At 53.3% G+C, this 12575-nt stretch overlaps 4 protein-coding genes across 4 annotated transcripts; 1 reads left to right on the top strand and 3 right to left on the bottom strand.

Annotated features, from left to right (window-relative positions):
• Positions 1-2906: 2906 nt before the first annotated feature.
• CC84DRAFT_1181628 (beta-lactamase/transpeptidase-like protein) lies at positions 2907-3659 on the bottom strand (the record flags this gene model as incomplete). The annotated part of the gene is made up of 2 exons (XM_018180565.1): positions 2907-3381; positions 3481-3659. The coding sequence occupies 2 exons, from the start codon at positions 3657-3659 to the stop codon at positions 2907-2909; spliced, it is 654 nt and encodes a 217-aa protein (XP_018029243.1).
• Positions 3660-5255: 1596 nt separating this feature from the next.
• Positions 5256-6713, top strand: CC84DRAFT_1131530 (uncharacterized protein). The gene is made up of 2 exons (XM_018175902.1): positions 5256-5764; positions 5823-6713. The coding sequence occupies exons 1-2, from the start codon at positions 5524-5526 to the stop codon at positions 6656-6658; spliced, it is 1077 nt and encodes a 358-aa protein (XP_018029244.1). The 5' UTR covers positions 5256-5523; the 3' UTR covers positions 6659-6713.
• Positions 6714-6746: 33 nt separating this feature from the next.
• CC84DRAFT_1157642 (uncharacterized protein) lies at positions 6747-8376 on the bottom strand (the record flags this gene model as incomplete). The annotated part of the gene is made up of 3 exons (XM_018177022.1): positions 8096-8376; positions 7287-7980; positions 6747-7225 (listed from the first exon to the last, which is right to left on the bottom strand). The coding sequence occupies exons 1-3, from the start codon at positions 8342-8344 to the stop codon at positions 6747-6749; spliced, it is 1422 nt and encodes a 473-aa protein (XP_018029245.1). The 5' UTR covers positions 8345-8376.
• A 421-nt stretch (positions 8377-8797) lies between these two features.
• Positions 8798-10741, bottom strand: CC84DRAFT_1169629 (ethanolaminephosphotransferase 1). The gene is made up of 7 exons (XM_018179707.1): positions 10597-10741; positions 10428-10537; positions 10245-10370; positions 10143-10186; positions 10016-10093; positions 9784-9965; positions 8798-9732 (listed from the first exon to the last, which is right to left on the bottom strand). The coding sequence occupies exons 1-7, from the start codon at positions 10643-10645 to the stop codon at positions 9017-9019; spliced, it is 1305 nt and encodes a 434-aa protein (XP_018029246.1). The 5' UTR covers positions 10646-10741; the 3' UTR covers positions 8798-9016.
• Positions 10742-12575: the final 1834 nt, after the last annotated feature.

The raw sequence follows: 12575 nt of genomic DNA on the forward strand, positions 1-12575 counted from the left end.
CCTTGAGGCGCTAAGTCACGGACCGTCTCATCTCCTGAGTTGAATGCCTTGGAGCGCGTCTCCAAAATCAAATTTTATAATCCCTACACACATTCTATTATCTCTACTAATGCATTGACGGCTATCTCCATTTATACTCCGGCCGCTAACATTGCTACCCAACATAACGATCATCTCACAACGTTGACGGCCCTTACACAATAATGCACCGTTCTATACGCGTAAGAAGCTCTTTTCTGACGCATCACCAAGCAACGGCATCACCGAATCAAGGGTTCAGAGAGCGGAGAGGCCTTTCGTCTAAACAGGGGTAGTCTGGCATCCTCGAGAAGCCGGGGGTTAATGATTGTTTCATAGAGAGATGACCGAACCGAGGCAAGTTGGGCTCAACATCATCATTGATGCCAAGATGCTGCCGATTAGTACGTCGTTTATCAGAGTTCCAATTGGTGTTCTAGAGACCTAGTGAGCGTATCCGAGATTGCTATAAGCGAAGCAAATTCGCAAGTAGCCTTCAGCTGGCTGAAGGCAGAGACGTTCATTCATTTGCGTGGCGGCAAGAGGTCACGATGCTGAATATGCTGGAAGAGTCTCAGTAGCTTCGGTAACCTCTCGAGATAGTATATGGAACGGTGTATAAATGACGATTTCGAAACATCGTCGTTTTTCAAAGTCTGTAGGATCCGATCTTGGAAATCGCATGAGGATCTAATGTCATTGTAAGTCAACGAGCATAGCTTTGAGAAATTTAACTACCTTTATCCAGTGGTGTACTCAATATACTGATACGTGGTATCAGAGTGCAACCTCAGAGATTTGTCGTTATCCTTCAAGGTATGATAGCTCGGGAGTTGTACAAGGAATTCCATCTCTGTGAATGGAAAGCTAGTATATCCGCTTAGACTACTCAAAGGCTTCATTAGTCCTTGGTTTGCATCTTTGAGGCAGCTAAGTCATGGTCGAACATAAAACGGCACAGTAGCAACAGTTCTCTCAAGGTTTGCAGAGATGGTACTCGTTGGTGAGGCATCTACCTATTTCTCGAATAGTTGTATCGTTTGTATTGGCTCTATACGGTGAACGCAATCGTTTGAGCACAAAGTTTCAGTGTGATCTATCGCGAAATCCTTGATTCAATGGAACTGGACATCCGCTAGCAGCGTTATTTTAAACGAGAGGGGGATCAGTACACCGAGAGAAAAGGTCCTCCTAGACACAATGGAATTGATATGCAGCTTATCCTTCCATCTTCAATCTATTACAATTGGTTCAAACTGTTCCAAAGAGCCTTCAGTTGGGGTGCGGATGAGGATGATATCTTTGGACCCGCCGAGATCAGCATGGAAAGCTCCCTCACGCTCAAAGATGACTTTGAGCTCGTAATTTACCAACCCGACTCAAATTTGATAGTTGCCAGAAGATTGCAATCCAAGGGAAACTGTAAATCGTATACATAATCGCGGGGGTCAGATATCCGGTACCTTTGTTGTGCTGTTTAAAGCGCTTGAGTCGAGGAACTGCCCTTTAAGAGATTTCACAAGGAATTGACTTGCCCTGATAGCCCGTGTAATCTCGAAAAGTCCAGATTCCTTCACGAGCTGTTGCTTGAGCTACGTAGCGGATCCCGGTGAGGTGGCACATCTCCCAGAAAACGATCGAAATGCTCAACATGATCAGTTCCAGTTCCAGTCTCTGCCGTCAGGAGCTGATTATTACAGATTTTATTATTTGTGGTTAACTACAGTGACTGTATCTTGATATCTGACCTTCTCGGGAGGAATGGCTAGTGTTGCTTCAGCACCCGTGCATACATAGCGAAGGTAGAATCATCACCTTCGGGCCAGTTTGTTACTACTTTACCATGAAACACCAAGGTGATTGCTTTCATTTTCGTACGCTTCGTGATATGCATGTATAATGACCCACAAAGCATAATGGCGCTTTGTTCGGACATTCAACTTTGTCTGAGACCACGAAGAAAAAGTACTGGTTCGACCAAGAAAACTTGGACATCGATACCCTTTCTTGATGCCAGGAGCTTCCCTTTTAACTTCTATCCTCGTGAACTGTCTGAATCGTGTTTCTTTGACCAGCAGCTACGGGATTGGTGTCTCGCCACTACTGAATCATTAGGCCGCAGCCCCAAATTGTCAACGGTCTACTTCCCTGGCCGCGTATTTGGCGGCAACACACAAGCTCGCCCAGCAGGATTTAGCAAATATTGCGAAAACAAGCAAGCGGTTACGACAAATTGATGGAGTGCGTTGGCATCGAAGATCGAAGGAAGTAGGCGTTGGGGGAGAATACAAAGCTCGCCACTTATCTTAGCGCTCGATCTTCTGTTAGTCCGGCTGTGCGTTCAGTATTTCTTATTTGCTGCTATCGAATGAGAGATGTCTTGTGCGGCTTGAGTCGTAGCCTATTAGGAACATGATGTTGATATTTGCGCTGAAGTTCATGAGAATCTGCCATTTTGGCACGGCACAGTCAAAGTAAGGCAAGCCGTAATGCTAATAGACTGAACAATAGAAACGATAAAAATAATTATATGATGAGAGCTGTACAGCTCATACCTATTCGCGTTCAGTAGGCGTCGAAACCATCGACTTAGCTCCACTTCCGAGCTATAGCCAGATCTCGGCCCACATTTTCATGAAGTTGCAACGAGGTTTCTCGTTTTTGCTGCGTTATCAAGACATCGAATTGCGGGATCCAGGAAACACTTTCTCGTATAGAAAAATTGCAAAAGGCCATCGTGTTGCACGATCTACTCGGTAAACACCAACAGCGCCTAGTCCAAATACTCCCGCTAGAGTACGAAAAAGATAGCGAACTCATTCCAAGGTACTTGGCGTGAGCTGTAGAGGACTGCAGATAATTGTTAAAGGCCTTCTTGCACTGCCCATTCAGCCGAGCCTTGAAAGTTCATCGTAGGATTCAGGTTTGAGCATCCTGGAGTCCCGCCGCGGAACAGCGTGCAAAAACTTGAAGTAGTCACTCGCACTAACATACGCACCGCCGCAGTCCAAGCAATCCTTGCCACCAAACAGTGGATCGAAAGTAGCCGCGTGGGCCGCCAAGCCTTCGCCTGTCTCGCTCAGCATGCTCACTGTGGCAAGATGGTTACTCACGCCAGGTCGCCTGTCCGGGTAGAAGGTGATGTTCTTTATGCCGAGTGGTTCGAAGATCCCCTCGATCATGAATTGTTCAAACGTGTTTCTAGTAAAACGCTCCATTAGATTACCAGCCCAATCAAATCCGCCGCTGTACCGGAAGCTGGTGCTTGGTTCAAAAAGGAGAGGCAGCGTCGCTTTGTGTTCGACGGTCGGTCCAGTCCAGGGCAGCTCTCCCCGACTTGCACCCCATTTCGCCAGTAATGGACTGAACTAGTCATATTCATAGCCCGACGTGTGAGAGAGCAGGTATCTATGACGCGTTAGTCAGACCAACTGCAGCCTCAGAAGCTTTAAAAGGGTTTACCGGAGCGTGACTGGAGTCTTTTGTTGCATGTATACACTCTCGTTCTTCTCGTCGTCGAAACGAGTCAAGATGCCATATTTTCCTACTTCCGGCAGTATTTTTGAAATGGGTTCGTCCAGGCGCACGATGCCTGCTTCTACGGCCTGCATGCATGCGACGGCAGTGAGTAACTTGGTCATAGTTGCCATCCAGCATGTTGTGTCGAGTTCGAAAGGTAAATGTAGACTTTTGCTCCAGCGCCGTAGAGAATGCTGGAAAGCTCGAAACCGAAACCACTGCTGCCTCCAGTAACTATGAAGAATTTGCCGGTTTGCGTGGGGATGTTGTCTTTGGTGATAGGGGCGCTATTTTTTGGCGGGCTAAATTGAGTTCATATCATTGAAAGCGCTGCGCCTCCAATTGACACCATCCTTAAGTCTGGAAATTACAAAGATCTAAGTCAATGCAGAAGTTTCAATGATGTGATTCAACTCGCAGTGTTGTTTTCAGCTTTCTGTATCTCACTGGTCAACTGTCTGTGAGGGATAAGGTGACGGTGTTGAACCTGCTGCCCGGGTTGACAGCGTTGTGTAAGGTTTCATCTGTGGCGGTGTATGGACGAATGAAACTACGATGCATGAATCCTGCCGCATTGTGACTACGCACGAATGTGGCTCGAATTGTTTTGATACTGCGCCGCCACAATACGGATCGTTGTGTGTCCGTTGAACAGGGCTGACTGCCGGATAGTCTGTGTCGTTACTCATGGCATTTAGATTAAAAACTATGGAGCATCCAATCATCTCTAAGGTTTATGGTTGAGCGGTACAAGTCGCCTAGGTGGCCGAATAACGGCTATGAGTGTCTCGGTTTGCGCGTTCTCAGGACCGTACCCGTTCCGCGGGATGCGGACTCTCTGCATATTGCAATAACGAACTGGTCATTCACGCTGTATGCCAAAAGTGTGGAAAATGCTTGGTGATCGCTTCCTCAGAGTTAATACCTTGACGTTCTTTACGAATCAACCAATTGTTACCGACGTAACTAAATCATAGTAGTGACCGTAGTCATGGTAGTGACCGTAGTCGAAGCTGGCGTGCCACGAATACAGGCCTATGTGGTGGAGAATACACTCCGAAATCACCTGGCAAAATCTTGAAGTGCAGACATCGCGAGCTGAAGATACATTGTCTATTGAGGGGGTCGTGTGGAGGATACTTGTTGCACAAAGTGAGGCAGTGAGAGGGAAATGTCTCTCTGATGTCGACCTGGTCTGGATGGAAGAAGTGTGGGCTGATTACGAAGATCTGGTAATCGGCCGCTGCTGCGAATGCTTAAGGATGTTGCAAGGCACGGTCCCTCGACGATTCGGAAGTGTTGCGTTTGCGATGCGGACGCCTGATGTCAAGGTTACAAGTTCTGGCGTCGAGTGCGAAAGATAGTGCTCCACGTTCGGAGAACTTAAAAGGAAGTGTTGAGCCGTTGAATTTCGCAACAATCGCGCCAATAATAACCACAAGAAATGCACGCGCGACTAGTCACACCAAGAAACACAGTTATCAATACTCTTAGTCTTCGTTTCACCATATCATCACCATCACAAATCCTCCTCCAAACACCCGATGTAACTATATTCGCCCCTCTTTAAGGTGCACGCATCCTCCGACGTCAGCACCCCTCCCGCCTACCAGGATCTCGCCCCCACCACCCAACGCCATCGGACTTACTCAGCACAACCACCCACCTCACTCGTTCTCCCCACTCGCGCTATACCGCACACGTCCGCGCATGTTTCCCCTCCCCGTTCTCGAATCTCCGCCTGCGACAATAATTTCAATGCACAAGCGGGTGAGCGCCTTCCTTCAGCCTGGTCAACGGGTGCGCTGCTAAAAATAATGTGATCGACGACGCTGGCGGAAGCGAGGAGGACCGTAAAGCATGGAGGAGTGAGCGCCGGGTATAAAGCCTCGGATCTCCCCAGCACATCTGCGCATGTCGCCTCGCGCACTTCGAATCTCCAACTGCTCGACTTAAACCACGACCATACTGTGGGAGGACAACAGAATGGTCTCCGCCGACCTCATCAACGCGGTCCTCACGCAGGCCGTCCGCGTCGCCACGCACTCCTGGGAATACGGCACCGTGGCCGAAGCCCTGCTCGAATGGGACACGCCGCAGCTGTCCATCTGGAATGACCCTTTCCCAAACGGCCAGGTACCGACATTGATTGTGGATGATGTAAGCGCGTTGAGCTACATCAAGCCGCATATCCGAACGGACAATGTCACGCTCGTCGATGGCGATGGTAAGGATGTTAACCCCACACAAACAATCTGCATAGGTCATTGACGATTTGGATGTAGGGTCCGCAGGCGACCCCGCCGCCGAAGGTATCCCCGCGCTCCTCATCGGAAAGTCCGACGAGGCCTACTGGGATGCCGCCCTCCGCCAATCCAACCACCTCCTCACATCCGTCCCCCGCTGGTCCAACGGCGCCATCTCCCACCGCGAAGCCGTCCCCGAGCTCTGGGCCGACTTCGTCTACATGGTACCCCCCTTCCTCGCTTACACCGGCGTCGCAACCTCCAACGTCACCCTCCTCAAGGAAGCCGCACTGCAGGCGAAACTGTACCGCGATGTGCTGATCCAGCCGGCGAGCGTCTGGATGCACATCACGGGCCCGCAGGTGCAAGACTACGAGCTATGGAGCACGGGGAACGGGTGGGCGGCGGCAGGGATGGCGCGGGTGCTGGCGACGCTGAAGAAGGGGCCGTATGCGGCAGATACGCTCGACGAGCAGGCCTCCCTCACTTCTTTGATCAAAGAGATCTTGGACGGCGTAAGGGCGCTGGATACGGATGAGTCGGGGCTCCTGCGGAACTATCTCAATCAGACATCGTGGTTTGGCGAGATCTCTGGCACCAGCGTCCTCGCTGCTACGGCGTTGCGGGTTGCCGTGTTGGAGCCGGACACGTTTGGGAGCGAGTATACGGAGTGGGCCGTGGAGAAGATGGAGGTTGTGGATGGACATATTAATGCCGAGGAGGGGGATAACAAGGGGATTGTTTCGCCGGCGGTCAACCCGTTGAACTGGTGGGATACGGCACCGTACACGACGGGAAGTCCCGAGGGGCAGAGCTTCGTGGTGCTGCTGCATGCCGCGTATCGGGACTGGCAGGAAGGACAGCGGAGGAAGTGAGGTGACTCGCGAATTCATAACGGCTGTTTCTAGTCAGTATTATAGACTTTGTGTTCAATCGCTTCTTGAATCCAGGAGTTTCCCCCTTCTATCTCAGATCCTCTTCGAACCGGCTCGGCGTCCTTGGTCTCCTCTCCCCGCCCGAGACAGCACCCAGCCTGGGACTCGCCGCCGGACTCGGCACCACGAGACGTGGCGTTGGCAGTGGGCTGATGCTAACCAAGCTGTCATCCAGCCTCGGTGTTCCCGTACCCGCCGTTCCCGTCACCGTACCCATGCCCTGTTCCTTCTTCCTCTCCATCTCCTTTGGCCCTTTCTCCACATCCAGCAGTCCCGTATTACTCCTGCTAACGCGGTTGTTCCGCCTCCCGAACCGATCCACCTCCTTATCCTTATCGACGTCTTTTTCCTCCCAGAACGACTCCCACCCCGCGAACACCGGGAGCGCGAGCAGAAGCACCGGCAGAAACTGTCCGAAACCCCACTCATTCTCGCTGCCTTCCATGAGCACGGAGGGGTTGCCGAGCGCCTGCGTATCGCTAAGCATCGAAGCAGCCATGAAGACGCCTAAGAAAATGCACATTAGCGGAATCCAGCAGAGGTAAGTGAAAAGGGTATGATGGCGCACCATAAATCGCGTACACCGGCGTGATAACCCACGTCCTCACCCCCGCACCCACCCTCTTCGCCCACGCCCACTTTGTCCTCTCTCCACCCATGGGCGTCTCCGGCAACACATACATGGCCAGAATGACCGCCGTGTGCCCCCCAATCGCGCCCACCAGCAACAGCGCCCACTTCGTTTGAAACGCCGTCTCAAACTCTGGCTTCGCTCCTTGATAAAAGCACGCCAGTCGGCTGCTCAGATCCAGCCCCGCGAGGTCGTAAGTATAGGAGATGTAGCTCGTGTAGCCCAGCAAACCGAGGTTCGCCGCCATGAACAGGATGCGCGGCAGGTTGATCCACTTGTTCATGACAAAGTAATTCCGCAGCGTCACGAGCGTCAACAGATGCGTAACAGTCGTCAAAAACGCGAGTTCCGTCACAATCTGGAAGTGGTAGATGGAGAGCTCGCAGTGCTTGAGGAGCGCGGTGAACTGGACGGCCAGGCCCGTCATGATCTGCGTATCTGCCAGCGCCAGCAGGTTCTTGGACAGCACGCGCGACCAGAAGGCGGGCGAGCGCCAGTAGGAGCGCGACTCGTCGTGGACATGGTGGGTTTTGGTGAGGAAGGAGATGAGGCGGTTGTAGCGGTCGAGGAAGAGGACGGACAGGCTGACGAGGAAGGCGAGGCAGGTCGTTGCGAGGAAGCCGACGATGACCTGTATGTTCGTCAATACTCGTTCGGGAGGGTTGATTGGTGTCCTAGACGAAAGGTGCAGTCGATGACCGTCGTGCCACTCCGAACAGACATCACCACAGAGACACATAACTCACCCCTATACCAGCGATATCCGGATTCGCCTCCACCACCTGGTTCCTCGCGGCGCAATTGAACTTGTAGCCCTCGCACTTGAAGGCGCCCATCACATCACACTGACTTTGGTCTTGGTTCCAAGTCAAAACTCTCCCTGTCTCGTTCTCCCCTTCGTCCAAGAAAGCGCAAGTCGGCTGAAGAAGAAAACAAAATCCTCCCTGCACGCCCGCGAAGCCGATATTTGACTCGCCCGGGAAGGTGTTATGCATGGCCCTTGCGCCGCCCCCAACACAGCCTTCGCGCGAGACACGCTGGGGGCTGAATGCCCTTTGCTGACACCCGACTGCCGGATTGGGGTGGCGCAGTGCGCTAGCGTTGTGGGTGTGGAACCCAAGATCGGTCGCCGGCACGTGGGTGGTATTAATAGACGACTTGATTGCTTGCTTGCTTGTTGTGGAGGGTGGACAGAATCGCTACCCTCGCAGTGTTGCAGTGGGGTATGGTGTGTATGAAGGTGGTCTGGATGGCGACCAGGACCAGCTCACAGAATGTCTCTCGACGATTTATAAACTACGCGTCGGTTTTCTTGTAGCACGTACGGTGCGACAAATTCTCGCATGTTGCTGGGACATCTGCTGCGGCTTGGTTTGGTGTGTGGTTGTTTGCGTGGAACTGTACACGTGGGTGCTGCAACGGTTGCAGCTTTCCTGTTTATACACTAGCAACAACAATCGACACTGGAAGAGAGTGCAAAAGAGTAGGTAGTCAGGGGTGTAAACATTACGTATTGTTCGATGCTATGAGGCTAATGATGGATCGTCTATCGTCTATAATGCGCGGTCTCGAGCCACGCAAGTATATCCAAGAAGCAAGAATGGAGTGTACCTAATCTAAAAATGGCGCGTGTGCAGTCATGGTCTTGTCTTGTGAAGGCTTCGTGCCTAGTCCAGGCGCCCTTTGTCAGAGCGGAATCCATTCGCAGTGCCGTTCGAGCTCGCCTTCTCGTTCGGCTTGCGGTTGGGAATGGTGAGGCAGTTGATGCCGAGGAAGTTGCAGATGCTCGAGATGACGAGGTGCGCCCACCGCCCGTACACAACGGCCGCGAACACAAAGTAGCCCCGCAAATACCACAGCTCCGTGCTCGCCGAGACGGGCCCGAACGTTGTACCCGTGATGGTGAAGTAGGGGTGATTGACGAGTAGCGCGCCGCCAATCATGGGCGCGAGCATGATGGTCCAGTACGGAAAGGGCTGGCGGGTGAGATGGGCGAGGATGATCTTGGTGGTCATGCGGCCGAAGACGAGGGACATGGTGAGGCAGTAGAGCACGAGGTGGTTGTCCTGGAGGATGAAAGAGTACGGCGAACCGAGCCAGGCCATGGTGGCGGCGCAGAAGATGACCAGCGGGGTCCATTCCCAGAGGATGGGCAGGACTGGGAGGTTCTGGGCGCGTCGCGCGCGGGCAACGTTGACGATGCAGGCGGGAAGGTGGGCGATGAAGAATGTGGACAGGATCATGGGGATCCAGACGTCCCGGAAGCTCATGTCACCAAGCCACTCAGCGAAGCTCGGAAAATACGTGACGAGGGGCGTCGACCAGATCTGGGGGCCAAAATACCCAGACATGCAAATGAATGTGCACGCAAGAATGAGGCCCTCTGCAGGGTGTTATCGGGTCATGGTCTCAAACTCGAGGTGGATGTGCCTACCTGTAGGGCCATTGAAGTAGCCGAGATAGAGTGTGTGGGTGTGGTATGTCTCCCAGGTCGAGAAGAACATGGGCAGCACGGGGATGAGGGCAGTGAAGGCACCAATCTTGCCGCTTCCATATCCGACAGCTGCTGTCTCGAGCAGACTTGCCAGTGTGCAGTTGAGGGAATCAATGCCGTGGCTGCAGGCCATCAGTCGTGTGTTTGGTGCGTTGGGCTGGACGTCACGTACTCAAACAGCTCTCCCAGCGGGCTCGATGTGCCTGTGCGACGCGCCTGCTTCCCGTCTACGTTGTCCATGGTGGAGTACCTTGATGGCGGTCAGCGAAGTCTCGGGGACGGCCGCCGGCAGAACGCACATCCACATGCCAAATGCAAAGCTGTAATAAACCCACGACGGTGCCTAGGACGCAGTTTCCAGTCAGTCCGCGGCTTCGGAGTCCATGTGCAGCGCTGCTCACCGGGCCGACGAGATCCGGGATGTACACCTCGAGCAACACGATGTTCCCGAGGATGAAGAAGAAGCCGAGCAGCGTGACGAGATTTGGCGCGAGCCACATGGGCAGCAGCTCTACGAAGCCATTCCACTGTGCGAGATCAGCCGTGGCGTCGCGACCGGGCGGGTCGTCGGGACGCGTGCATACGTAGTGCTTGAGGATGTAGCGCGAGATGAAGGACTTGTCGACGCTCGAGTACTTGTAGCTCTTGAGGTGCTGCAGCGCGTCGTCGGACACGCACTCATGCTTCGCAGTCTCTGCCGTTGGTTAGCAACCGGCCTGCGCGCGCCTGTCTCCTATCGCGTGGGCGGCGCACCTTTGCTCGGCGGCATGTTGGGGTGGGTGGCGGGCGCTGGCAGCGACATGAGGGGTGCGACTAATTTATAGCAGAGTATGCAGCGTCTCGGCCATGTGGAGTGAAAGAGTTTGGCGGGGGCACAATTGCATGCAGATGTGACGAGTGCCGCGAAAAGAAGGGCCCACGTCAAGCGTGCAGTTTCCCGCCGCCGTCCAACGCGCACAACCGGCGCCGCCCGGAACGCGGCAGGCCCTGATCCTCTCCCAGAGCTTAGCTTGCACGTGAATGTACACACGCTGGGCATACTCTGCGTCGTCGACGCGGCTCTGGAGAGAGGCTGCTTGCGCTGGTCGCCATGCGCAGCTGCAATTACGTACATGCATGCACGGCCTATCGCCTCGTGCATGCGTCGCGGCCCTGGATTCCATCGACTTTCCAGTTCTTTGCGCGGGACGGCCAGCCGCCTCGGTGGAAGCAAGCTGCACGCGCTAGGCCCGAACGCCTCTAGCCCGTCGTTTCCATGCACGACGTCTTGGCACGCCGAGACCAGCCCGCCAACACCAAACTTTTATCCGCCGCACGTTCACGACACCACCACTCCAACATTGCTCGAGCCCACGGCTGGGCTGCAGAGGCACGAATGCGCCTGTCTGCTATCGCGCACAATGCTTGTCAGTGATGCTCACTCGTTCTAGCAACCGCTATTGCTTGCATCGCGAATAGGTACGTTCGGCGAAATCTCTTTTCTCGTCCCCCACTGCTACAAGATGAACTACATCGACCATATTATCTTTAGGAAGAGCCGGAAAAGGTATGGCGAGCATTTGTGCTTCGCCGTCGCTGCTTATAACCAGGTCACTGAAAGCCTCAAATACATACGACTGTTTGCGAGACTCTGCCTTGCCCTCGCTGACGTTGTCACACAGTCTCGACCATGTGGGAATCCGATCGCGAAGGCGCCTAGCTGTACGGTCTTCCGCCCGTTCTGTCGAAGACGTTTCCAAAGCGCACGATGGCTCCCCGTGGGGACTGGACAACGCTTATAGACGCGCACATCGCGGGCCGGAATCACGCTGGGCTAGCATCCACAGAGTGGCAGATTTACACGCCGGCACTCCATTCAACCAAATTGGAGTCTGGTGGAAGGATCACTTCCAGCGTTCTGCTTCAAGCTGGGCTGAGACGACGTCGCTGTGCCCATAGGTAGGACTATCCGAATTTTCTCCTACCACTTCTTGCGTAGCAGCAAGACGCTATTCTACACTGGGAAATCGCCCTCCATTACTGCGACTCTCCATCGCCATACATGTACTATTTCGAATTGCAAACTTGTTGTCACAACATCCTGATTATTAAAATCCCATCTCAGCGTCTTCGTCCATGCCAATCCGGAACAATCAACTGCCACCAATTTTTTTCATTCTCTCGCATATTCCATTACCGTTCTTCGCGTCCAGTGATAACATTCAACAATCGCGATCCCCGAGCACCTGGGTTCCAAGACATGGTATTGAACTGTCATCGGCAGTCGACCGACTCACGGGTACCTGTCTCGCAGGTCGGGTGGCGACGGTAGCACCCAACATCGTGTCTTTGGTTGCAGTCCGCGTGCGAAGCTGACGCAAGACATCACTATCAGATTCACATCTCAAAGCAAGGGAAAAGGTGCTCGGCTTTTATACGACCCTCACATAGCACATCTTTGTTGCATTCGTCCGGCGTCCGACTCTTTGACTGCACCTATATTGCTAACACCGAGGAGATACAGCAACACTATCAAGAGGTAGCTTTGCTGTTCGTTCACGCCGGAACCTTACATTCGCTTATCACGCACTGCGATGTTCCCAATCAGGCAGGTCGAGTCATTTGTTTTGAAGACGCGCTCTATATCCAGCCAATAGCGTTCAGCATCCCCAACTTCTTACTGGCATCGAGTCGGGCGTATCCGCACTGCTGTAGATCACAGATATAGACACCGCTCGACTGATAACGGTCGT

Source organism: Paraphaeosphaeria sporulosa (genome assembly GCF_001642045.1).
Source record: "Paraphaeosphaeria sporulosa strain AP3s5-JAC2a unplaced genomic scaffold CC84scaffold_16, whole genome shotgun sequence".
Lineage (NCBI taxonomy): Eukaryota > Fungi > Ascomycota > Dothideomycetes > Pleosporales > Didymosphaeriaceae > Paraphaeosphaeria > Paraphaeosphaeria sporulosa.